Source organism: Pinus tabuliformis, chromosome 5_2 (assembly GCF_031772625.1).
Source record: "Pinus tabuliformis cultivar Carrire ecotype Pingquan chromosome 5_2, CPIR1, whole genome shotgun sequence".
NCBI lineage: Eukaryota > Viridiplantae > Streptophyta > Pinopsida > Pinales > Pinaceae > Pinus > Pinus tabuliformis.
The window spans coordinates 1,040,362,911-1,040,375,113 of record NC_142306.1 but is presented as its reverse complement, the minus strand read 5'-3'; the positions used below and the strand labels follow the sequence as shown (position 1 = coordinate 1,040,375,113).

Genomic DNA, 12,203 nt, shown 5'->3' with positions numbered 1-12,203 from the left:
GCTTGCATGTCCTTGCTGACTGAAACTATGCAATGCGTAGTTTCAATCCTTAGCAGGCCAGGTTGGACTGTGCATTGTGCAGTTTCAACAGTCATTCAACCTCCTGATAGCCCAGACTGTACCTTGCGTAGTTTTGGCAGTCAGTCTCCCAACCTCCCAGTGAAAATTGCGCAATCTTCTTAGTCAGTCACCCGGGTATGTTGCATGACAATCCTCAAATTTGTTTTGGTTTTCAACTGACAGATTGCTTGCCATGAATGTCGCCATCTCTCCAGGTGTCACAGGTGTTCGTCTGTCTCTCAGCACTTCAAGTTCAATGGCCTCCAAGAGAGCAGGGTCAAAGGACACCGTTGAAAGTGCAACTGGAGATGCAGTTGAACAAGTGTCTATGAGCTTGCCTATCTATGAAGACACCAAGTTGTTCATAGACAAAGATATCAAGATGAAATTGCAGGATATCAACGACACCTTCACAGGCACATTTGAGGAAAATCTAGAAGACCGCAAGGTCTATGTCAATATTCACAAGTCTAGCTTATACCGGATTGCATGCAGGTATCCCGCATTTCCATGCGCGGACATGATCCACTGGATTGTCTTGCACACAGATCCTGAGACAATGACATTCAGCAGTGTCAGTGGGACAGAGCTTGTTACCTTCAGGGCGAAGGACTTTCAGCAAACGTATCACTTGCCACAACCGGTGATTACAATGGAGAAACCCTTCAGCAACACAAACTCCAGAGATATCTTGAAGAGCTAGGCGAAATAGCTAGCCAAGTTCAGGGCAACAACCAGCCAGGTTTACAAGATGAAGATTGTGCGGAAGGCATATCAGTACTTGATCATCTTTGCATGCTGCTTATACGGCCAAGAGAGCAAAGAAACCTTCCCGCGGAGTTGGGTGATCGCGTTGGACCAACTGGCCAGCGAAGGAAGACCTTGCAACTGGTCTGACATGTTGGATCTCAGGCTGAAAGAACAGGTGACAAAAGCCCGACATTCGCCCAAGGGTCAGCAAGCAGAAATATACATGTCCGCAAACATATTTGATGCAGTTTGTACCCGTCAGCAATTCCCAAGCTTGAGTTGGGCATGGACACTTTCGAAAACCTCTCTGCATACTTATTGCAGATTGTTCTCCGAATGCAGCTTCTGCGGAGTTATCACACAGTTGTTAGACCAATTTGTCACCCCGGTGTACAAAATGATATTCGAGCAGGATCCACCTTGCATGTCGCAGGCAGCAATGGAGGCATTGATCGACATAGCAAACTGGTATGTCTCACCCCTTGGCACCTTCATATGGATGTACAGTGCGGAGAAGGCTTCGCATGTTTTACCGAAGTTTGTCATGGACAAGCTCATCATGCAAGAGGTGTCATATCACATCTCGACAGGGTTGTCAGCGAGACTACACAGGAAGAATAAGGCACCTTGGCCCGCTCTTCCTTTGTGTATCAGGTTGTACGAGATACGGAATCTCAAGCATGCTGAGGCCGAGACGGAGGAGTTCAAAAGATTCACCTTTGGCACCAAAAGTTTCAATCTGTATGACCCGCATTGCTTGGTGAAGGACCACTATGCGAGAGTGTGGTTTCCTTGGATCCACGGGGCGTGTCATTGGCCTGAGGAAGACCCATGGAGATATTGTTATCACTTCTCCAGGCTCAATGAACCAATCAGCATAGTTGTAGAGTGGTTGGCAAAGCAGAAAGAAGCAGCATCTCAGAGAGCACCATCATCAGCAGTAGCAGAGGGTAACGTACCTGCGCATGACAAAGGCAAGAGAAAGGTTGTTGACAGCGCAAAGGCAGAACAAAGACACAAGTTCAAAGTAGATCCACTTGTGATGAAAGTAGCTTTGGAGATTGATGCTAAGAGGCGACAACGTGACAAGAGGATCATGCAAAGGCTAAGAGAGAAACAGAGAATGGAGGAAACAGAAAAGGAGTTGCAGGAGTTGAAGCAGCAACTCCGGGAAGAACAGGAGATGCGCAGAAGAGAGAAGGAAGCGCAGCAGAGACAGGCACAGCAGGGGGCACAGCATGCACAGATTGATGAAACTATGCCCATACAGGTTATAGACTCATCTAAGCAGTTGGCACAGAGCAGACAGGGTGAGCAGTCGCAGGAGCAAGACTTAGCTCAAGAGATTGAACAGATGCTAGAACAGATGGATACGGATAGGGTGCAGCCAGAGTCAGATCAAGATATTGACCTCATGCCTCAGAACCAAGAGGTCACCCCACCAGCTTCACCAAATCCGGAAGTAGAGCAAGTCCCAAGCGATCAAGGAGACACAGAAATCCTTGAAGACAATCCGGAAGTGGAGATGCACAACATATCTTTCGACGAGTCGCAACACAGAGTTGTGCAGTCGCACAGAGTGCCCACTCCAGATGTTCACATATCTCCTACGCAGTTTGAAGAACGAGTGATCGTATCCGATGTGCACAAGCATCCAGCAGCATTGGCCAATGTTACTAGAGCATATGCCGAAGCCACCAGCTCGAGTGTTCGATTGTTGATAGCAGAGAACGAGCGTATGGCTAAGGAGTTACAAGCGGCCAAGCAGGGAGAAGAACAAGTTACATCATCCGCTAGAGCAGAGTTGAAGAGAGCGTGATCCGAATAGAAAATGGCATCAACCCATGGTATTCATCCACCCATGGTATTGTAAGTGACATCCACCCATGGTATTCATTCACCCATGGTATTGTGACACCCACCCATAGTATTCATTCACCCATGGAATTGACCCATGGTATTGTGACACCCACCCATGGTATTCATTCACCCATGGAATTGACCCGTGGTATTGTAACTTGAAAAACTATAAGTAACAAGTCGCATTCAGTAAAAGGACAGAGTGTCCGCCACAATGTAGCCTTTATAGTTACTATCGGTTTTAATAAAAAGTTTCTTTGTGGTTTTATTTACTGTGTGTTCTGTCATTTTCTTTCTAGCATTGCAATTCTTCAGATCTTGGGGGCCTCCCCCACAAGGTCCATTTCAATCTTTTGGATCTTGGGGGCCCCCCCAAGATCCAAATGTAGGTTTTAACCCCATACAGAAATTACCTGCATACGAATTCTAAAACACAGAAAATAAACAATGCGAGAGCATAACACATAAAACACATATACACAGAGATTTTCCCATGGGTCCCAAAACCGAGACTACCAGTTTGATTTTTCGTTATGTTCCTTTCAATGTTACAATACATATTTATACATGCCAAAGCATCCAATACCATGGACCGAAAAACCATCGCGTCCAAAACCATGGACCGAAAACCATAGGTAGGCCTACCCAACCTAATATAGGGTCCAAAAAAAATTTCCCAGGGCGTTGCCCCAGACCCCGTAGAGAGGAGCTACTCGCCCCCCTCAAACCCCCCAGACAACGGGGGCTGCCGCCCTCCCTGTGACCCCCCCACTGCACAATTGGCGCAACGAAGGGGGGCTTCGCCCCCCCTCTAACCCTCCGGCTCACTACGTGGACTAGTCATGGAAAGAATATAACACAACCCATTTCAATCTTTTGGTGTTGGGTTGTGTTATATTCTTTCCATGACTAGCCCATGTAGTGAACCGGGGGGTTAGAGGGGGGCAGAGCCCCCCCTTCGTTGCACCAATTGCGCAGCGGGGGGGTCACAGAGAGGTCGGCAGCCCCCCCTGCCTGGGTGGTTTGAGGGGGGCGAGTAGCCCCCCCCCCCGTCCGGGGGGTTTGAGGGGGGTGGGTAGCCCCCCTCTACGGGGTCTGGGCAGTGCCCCCAGGAAAAAAAAAAATTGGACCCTGTATTAGGTTGGGCGGACCTACCTATGGTTTTCGGTCCATGGTTTTGGACACGATAGTTTTTCGGTCCATGGTATTGGATGCTTCGGCATGTATAAATATGTATTGTAACATTGAAAGGAACATAATGAAAAATCAAGCTGGTAGTCCCGGTTTTGGGACCCAAGGGAAAATCTCTGTGTATATGTGTTTTATGTGTTATGCTCTCGCATTGTTTATTTTCTGTGTTTTAGAATTCATATGCAAGTAATTTCTGTACGGGGTTAAAACCTACATTTGGATCTTGGGGGGATCCCCAAGATCCAAAAGATTGAAATGGACCTTGTGGGGGAGGCCCCCAAGATTTGAAGAATTGCAATGCTAGAAAGAAAATAACAAAACACACAGTAAATAAAACCACAAAGAAACTTTTTATTAAAACCGATAGTAACTATAAGGGCTACATTGTGGCGGACAATCTATCCTTTTACAGAATGCGAATTGTTACTTATAGTCTTTTTCAGTTACAATACCATGGGTCAATTCCATGGGTGAATGAATACCATGGGTGGATGTCACAATACCATGGGTCAATTCCATGGGTGAATGAATACCATGGGTGGATGTCACTTACAATACCATGGATAAATTCTATGGGTGGATGAATACAATGGGTGGATGAATACCATGGGTTGATGCCATTTTCTATTCGGATCAGCGCGATACTAGATGAAGTATCATCCCTCGAGATAGTCATGTGGATGTTGTATTCCAGATTCGGCACCGTGCATTAGTCAGTTGTCCATCTCAACGATTAGCAACAGCGTTGTGCTAGGAGAGCACACATCTTGTCAAATCTGCACACTGTTGTCGATCGCATGTAAACATAGAAAATGAGGTACAAAGGAGGCCCATTGCACTTGCCAAAGATGATGAAGCCTAAGGCGGTAGAGTTGAAGGCACGCATCCGAGTGAGATCTGAAACTATGAGGAACTCCCGCAGCTCATCACCAGTTTGCAAGCCTCACATGCACGGGTATTCAGAAGCATGGATGTCATTGTGCGCACGCATGGGATCCCATCTATTGGCACACTCACCGAAGCGAAGTCAAAGAACCAAGTCCGATTGGAGCTGGACATGTATTTTGATGAGTTGATGCGCATAGCCACCAGCGCAGACTTCGAGATTAGCGCAGACACTACGCATTGGTATGTTGCTGGTCCGTCTGCACTCAAGACTATGTTGCACATGTTATCAGACGAGTTGGACAGAGGTGCCAAATCAGTGTACCCGGATGCAATGGAGGCAAGAGTGCGCTTTCAGCAGGACATCACCATTGAGCAACGAGCACCATAACGGATTACCAAGCTTGGCATCAGTTCGCCACCGTCGATCATCGCGAGGATGTCGAAGAGTTGGTCTTCCCACAACTATCTGAGTCTTAGTAATGTCTTGCATGGCTTACTCAAGCCTATTTTGTCTCACATGGGTACATGTGCAGATTGTAATGTAACATCTTGTAAAAGTGAAAGACCAAGTGTCGATAGTAGAGTGTAACAGTCATGTAGTAATTGAAGAGTCATGACGGTAGGTGAAGAGTCACAAAGGGGAATGTGAAGGATCACCCCACCCTTTGCTATTTATAGAACCTCATAACTCATTGTACAAGCTTTTGGAAGCCAAGTTTCCTATAGGTGTATCGTAGAGAAAGCTTGGAGTGTATTGTAACGAGCCTTGGCTTCTCCACAGTGTAGAGCTAGTATATCTCTTTGGAGGAGCAGGCGGCAGTGACTATAACATTCCGTTGTTGGGACTAGTTGTTGGTCATAGTTGTATGTATGATTGGAGCTTTCACTTTCTTAATATAACAGAGCCAACACATTTCATGCATATGTTGTTATTGTATTTCAGCTATCTTGGTTACTCTAATGATATGTGTATTTGCTATTTATGCATGTTTGTATGGACTCTTCTATATGTGTTTGTATGAATCTTATCGAGATGTGTTGTTGGTTTAACCATCACTTTGGATCGTTGGCTAACCTTCTTTCCAACTTGTGATGTATCCCTCTCGTGTGTTCCCTTTCAAGCTGCGTGTTGTCACAAGTTTCCAAGGGGTGCACTCATACCCCAGTTACATGTGTTAGACCCATTCATGCACCTTCCTTGACTTGCTACACATGTCACACCCATGCTACCAACAGGGACATCTAACTCACCTCTGCGCACAACCGCGGTGAAAGCGATACCGTACTACCCCACTGATGGGACTCCTATACCAAATAGTCTAAGGTCTAGTTGGGACTTCTTACCGGGGAGATCCCCTGACATGTTGGCGGGTCCAGCAACATCAACAGGTAGAATGGGTCCTTAGGCCGACTTGATCTTCTCTTAGGCCGACATGGTGTGGAGGTTATACATAATTTATATTTGACTTAATACTTCACCAATTTACATGATTCAAAAGCCCAAGAAGGGTCTCTTTAAATGTTCAATAACCCTATAGACTCAAAATAAATATTAGAAGTCCTCAATGAGGACTTTGACCTAAAACATGGTGACCCAAACATGAAACCCGTGCTTTAATAAGTCACAATAATAATAAAAATTCTTTTATTTATTCTTATGACAAGTACATTACATAATGACTCAAGTACATTATTGAAGACCGAACATAGTTACTTTTTCCAACAGTACAAATGGGCCTGAGTAGAGGCTGATCCAGGGGTGTTCAAGCAGCCAATTTGAGCCAATTTCAGAGCTGAGATCAGTGTCGGGAAAGACAAAAATTGTCTCACTAATTTTTGGCGAGATTATTTTGCTGAAGATTGCCAGTTTGGCATCCAGATTTTTGTACTCAGATTTCACTGTTGCATAATAATAATAAAAGCCTGATTTGCTGCACCGGTTTTCCCAGTTGGGTTTGTCAGGTGATTATTGCCCAAAAATATTGGTGTCATTTTTATTGTGTGTGTGCATCTATTTCTCAGTTTCTAGTTTATTTTCCGCAGTGGTTTTATTGTGAAGAAATTGCAGTGTGATTTATTCATTGTTTGCAGTAGCAAATAAACTGCATAATTAATCAATTAGAAGAATAAATTCCAATTGCTGCATTTCAAAGAATTTTCACACTTGACACACATTCACAGGCAGCATCTAGCATTCTTCTGAAAAAATCCTACTTTTTGAAACATAATGAGACCACCTTAGAGAGATATTCAATTTGCATTCTTGTTTATGTCTATATTTCAATACCAGGAGGACAATTCAATGGTCACCTTCACATGGTGTTTCACCACAAATTTTAGTTTCTGGTAGAATTTGACCTTAAGCATAATTTCTTGAGATTTTATTTGGAATTTGAGTCATTTACTGTAGAGGCCAATTGAAGGGGCCCTATTCAGTAGTAAATGTGTTTGTATTCACTGCATTGTACCATCTCATGTTCAATGACTTGGGATGCAAATATATATAAGACAATTAATTTTCATGATTTGGAGGCTGGTCAAAAGAGAACCAACAGGGCTGATCACAAGTTTAAAGGTTAAAACATGTAAGGATAATTGAAAGACAACTATAGCTCAAGGTAGAGGAAGCACTCCTGCTGGGGAATTCTTTTCCAGCCATGCACACACAGTTCCAGGCCCGACCTTTCACAGACAGTTCCAGGTCTATTCCAACTTGATCTTTCACACCCTGTTCCGGGTCCAACCCTTAATACACAAATCTTGGCTCTTTTATCCAGATGACCCTTCACACACAGTTCTATGCCTGACCCTTTACACACAATTTGGGTTCTCAACCCAGCCCTCAAAAGCAAGCTTCTGTAGCCATCCTCTACTACCATCCTCTCACGAACGCAGTTGCGTCAACAAAATGGACACTCGTTAGGATCTTAGATAAACAAGATAAAGAATCTTAGATAAACAAGATAAAGAGCCATAATTTCACAACTCCACCTCTCCATTGTAGCAGATAATAACCCTCTAGCCACTAGAGGATTATTGCTCCTGTAGAATTTAGCCACAATACAAGTCACATCCCCCTTCTAATCCCATTTTAGTTATTTATAAGCGATATCGGACTGTAGATGCAACAGGTGATTAGCTGCCATAGAGTATAATGCAGGGGACGAGGAAATGTACTTCCCTAGTCAGATACTTAACCTGCTATAATGGTGATCGGTAGTTGCGTGTGTGCCACTTTTTAAGACTTGTCAAGGTAGTGAGCTCCCCTTCTTCAGACTTACCCTAGAAGTAATCAGCTTTATTCATCTTCTGTCTATTTAATTTCACATCAAAATCTTGGACTCTTCCCAACTTGAATCTTACTTCAAAATGATTTCGTCATATCCCTCAGGGGGATCATCGCCTTTGAGCTCCTGACAAGCTGCATTTTTATTACATAAAAATTTTCAAAAACGATTTCGTCATATCCCTCGAGGAGCTTCTTGCCCTTAGTCATCAACATTTTCAGTGTCATGGTAGTTACAAGATTATGTTAATTAATGAATAAATTCAAAAGTTATGACATATAGTGTTATCTGTCAAACTCGCAATCATAATCTGATTCATACCAAGAGGTGTCAGAAAAGGGATTCTTGAATCGTCGCTATAAAGGAGTACACTGTATTCATACTGTATACAGCCATGACTTTCTCCAGATAAATACAACTTCCATATGGTAAAAAACGGCATACAGAAAATTCCAAAACTGTCATTTCAAAACTAAATCAGACTTTCTCAAGGGTATATTAAGATACTAACTTGCTAGGATCGTAATTCATCGGTTTGTGATGCGTGGTCATAACTATTGGTTATCAATATAATTAACTAAAAACATTCAGGGACAAAAAACCTTCTGTAGCATTTATCATTTACAGCTACGAAAATACGACATTGCATACCTGTTATATTGCCATTTGATAGAAAGGGGCTTCCACTATCAGCTGACATGCGAATGTCATCTGCAGTGCAGCAGCTGAAGCACCTCATGACTCTGCCCATAGAAGCTCGACGTATTCTTGTAGCCCAATAACTTAAGCCACTGTTTCCAACAATTAAATCACTTAGAGCAGAGGAAGTAGAGCAATAAACAAATTACTTAGAATGTAACAGCCATTGGTGTGTTATCAATGAGCATTGCCAACATCAATGGGAATGGCCACCCACACTGCGCATAGTACACATATTTATCATCAGCCTAAAAGTAGAGTAACCATAAAACCCGAGGAATCCACTTAACAACAGGCAGAGCCATCAAGTAATCCTAGTTCCAGAGTAAGAGAGGATGTTAGCTTATAAAACTGGGGGAATTTGCACACCGAAGCTTGTTGCCATATTAGCGCAACTGTAAGCCCATATTGTGCTTTAAGGACCATTTTTGGAATGTTGGAAGTTTTTTTCCCATTTTTCCCTGTAACAGGATACATTTGGGCAGACGCCGCAAACAGAGCAATTTACATTTAATTTGCTCCATTTGTGGGCCATCAAGTTCGCCAGGACTTTCACCTAGTTTCTAATGCATTTTTCTTTTACAGGAACTCTCTGGGTGATCCTTACCACAAGAGGATCAAGTTGGCGCTAGACCACAGCTTGACCGACAATGAGACATTTGAATGTCGGCATCAACAGACAAAAAAAACGAGGAAAACACAAAAAGCAAGATGAGACATTGGGCGTTTCATATGAACTTGTTCTAATTTTGATGGTGTGTAATAGAAACAAAAACTTCAATTTTTAAAATGCACACTGTTGCCACCATCAATATGCACAGATTACATACCTTCTACGCAATATCCGGATATACATAACTAAACTTTTGAGAGAAGAAACAACAAAATATATATAGAGATATGACAGATAAAGCTTCTTGGTACACAAACTATCAGCAAACTGACAATGTGTGTACAGAACCAGAGAAAATGTTGAGACCCACCTGTAAGAAGTGAAGGAAATAAACAGCAATAAAAGGATGCAGCATAAGCCAGGTGTAAAAGACAAATCACCTTTAACACTCCAACGTACGACAGCACAGGTGTTCTTCCTAAACAGCTTTACAGTACAGTGACGCAGAGGAACACCAGGAATAAGAATCATATAACTTCAAAAAAGCACAAAAATGCAAGCTTTTACATGATGATTTGTAAAGGTTTTGTGAGACCTGAAAACAGAGCCCGTTTTGAAAAGATAAAGACAGTGAACGCTCTTTTAATCTGTTCTTGCTGTCCGTGTCAGAGAATTCGAAAAACCACTTGGGAGAAAATCAAAGTGCACAGAGAGCCCACCCACAGAGACAGAAAGCTTATTTTATTATTTTATTTCTGGATGGCATTTAGTTATATTGATGTGGGTCAGAATATTTTAATTGATACTGATGTGGGTCAGTATATTTTAATTTTCCGGACCAACTTTTAATTGCACCATCTTCATAGCTGAAGGGCTTCTCTCCACTGTTTATAAACTAAGTAAAATGAACAGCATCTTGCTCAGCGTGTTATTATCATCATATTTGGCTCTCGATGGTTTAGAAACTACACGATCTGAAGAATATACAGCTCAACTTTTAGAAGTTGAATAATGATAGGCGAGATCAGAGTAAACATATCTCGCTTTGCTTGCCCATGAAAAAGCAGCATCTGCATTAAGTTTGGTTAAAACAATGTCCCTCATTTTCTGAGTTTTCAGCGTAAAAATTTCGCCATATAGATGGAAACTTAGCGACGTGTGAGTATAGATTTTTTTGTTTAAAATTCTGTCATAATTTAAAAACGTTTGGAAATTATGATATAATTTAAAATGGTAACAAATGTATATATTAACGAAGTGTTAGTAAATGCAGAATTGTTTAAAATTTATTATACTTTAGAAACTTTTCTTTGAAAATTATGATATAATTGAAATTCATAAATTTAATAATATTATCTTAGATCTTAAAATTTATTATTAAAAATAATAAATGTTTAATACTAAAATAATATTTAAAATTTTATTATAATTTATTATATAAAAATTAGAATATAAAGTATATTTATAAATTTAATAAAATTATAATGTTTTGTAAAAGTTTATTATTCCGGACAAAGTCTTTTAAAAATTATTATAATTTATTATATAAAAATGAGAATATAAAGTAAATTCATATATATAAATTAGAATAGAAGGTAAATTCATAAATTTAATAAAATTATAATGTTTTATAAAAGTTTATTATTCAAAGCAAAGTCTTTTAGCTGGCCAAAGAATTATTATACAAAAGCATACTCTTTCAAATAATAGTTTTATTATATGTATGACTAAAGGTTAAATGGTTTAAAAAAAATTGGAACCATTAACATTAAACTTATAAGTTTAATAATTTAAACTATATAAATGTTTATGAGATTGTAAGTTTAATGTTTTAAAAATATAAAAAATATTTATAAGATTGAAAGAGGGAGAAGATTTATATAAGTGATATTTTTAATGTATTTAAGATTATAAATAAATTATTGGTTTGAAATATTGGATAATTATTTGGGAGTTGTGGTTGTGATATTGCTTTTGGGTCATTTGTGAATTGGTTGCAATTTTATTTTTGGGGAAAATCTAGAGTGTTAATTTTCTTGCCCAACCAGTGAGCAAAATCAGAATATTATCCTTGAAGTGTGTGATTTCATTAGTCATAACAGGGGGGAAAAGCAATTCAAAATAGTGTAGCACATAGATTTTATATTCAACATTCATTATGTCAGTACTCTTTACAAAATAGTGTTGTGTTGGGTTTCAATTATGAAACCTTTATGCGTTCATTATTCATTGATGTCACCAAACCCTCCAACTATGATTAATATAACTCTAACATATTAAACTTCCCTTCAATGTTTTCCCCTTTGTGTTTGGGGTTATGATCATAGATCCCCCACTCAATCCATAGCCCTTAGGTGGACCCCTAACCTACTTCAGACTTTCTCCTGCTTATTTATTTTTTACCAAAACCCTAGATTCACAGGTTACCCTTGTCATCTATGTTTATTTCAACAAGCTAATAAACTAAGGACAAAGTTAAGGTTAGAAACTTATAAATGAATTATCCCAATAAGAAAGTGTTGATGGGATTGTGCATATTGAAGACTCAATTAATTGATGTGTATAACATTCATCTATGCCCCTATGTCATTTCTCATTTTATATATACCTTAGTGTTTAAATGATCTAATGTGTCAATTATTTGCTTTATTGGTGTTAACGGTGGCAGCTGCGGAATCTGCTATTGGGTCGGCCATTCCGGTTATTACTTTCCGAATGGGTTTTTAATATGTTATTGTATTGTTTTAGGAGAATAGATCAAATGGTAATATAAGAAGTTACTAGTATTCCCAGATCATCAAGTAAGAGCTTCATGGCTTCCTTAGGCTATCAAGTGAGAATTTTGTTTTCTTCTC

At 40.4% G+C, this 12,203-nt stretch overlaps 1 protein-coding gene across 4 annotated transcripts in view; it reads right to left on the bottom strand.

Moving 5' to 3' along the window:
* LOC149162786 (pto-interacting protein 1-like) overlaps positions 1–10,048 on the bottom strand; it is a 52,128-nt gene extending 42,080 nt beyond the window's left edge. Inside the window, exons 1-3 of one of the 4 annotated variants that reach the window (XM_089437403.1) lie at positions 9,944–10,048; positions 9,789–9,834; positions 8,688–8,827 (exon numbers count right to left, since the gene is read on the bottom strand). In XM_089437403.1, the coding sequence (XP_089293529.1) occupies positions 8,688–8,787 (100 nt within the window). In that variant the 5' untranslated portion in view covers positions 8,788–8,827; positions 9,789–9,834; positions 9,944–10,048. Of the gene's footprint in view, positions 1–8,687; positions 8,828–9,342; positions 9,534–9,565; positions 9,730–9,788 lie in introns of those variants that run through there. The other 3 variants (XM_089437401.1, XM_089437400.1, XM_089437402.1) reach the window with 3 other exon arrangements.
* Between the last annotated feature and the right edge of the window lie 2,155 nt (positions 10,049–12,203).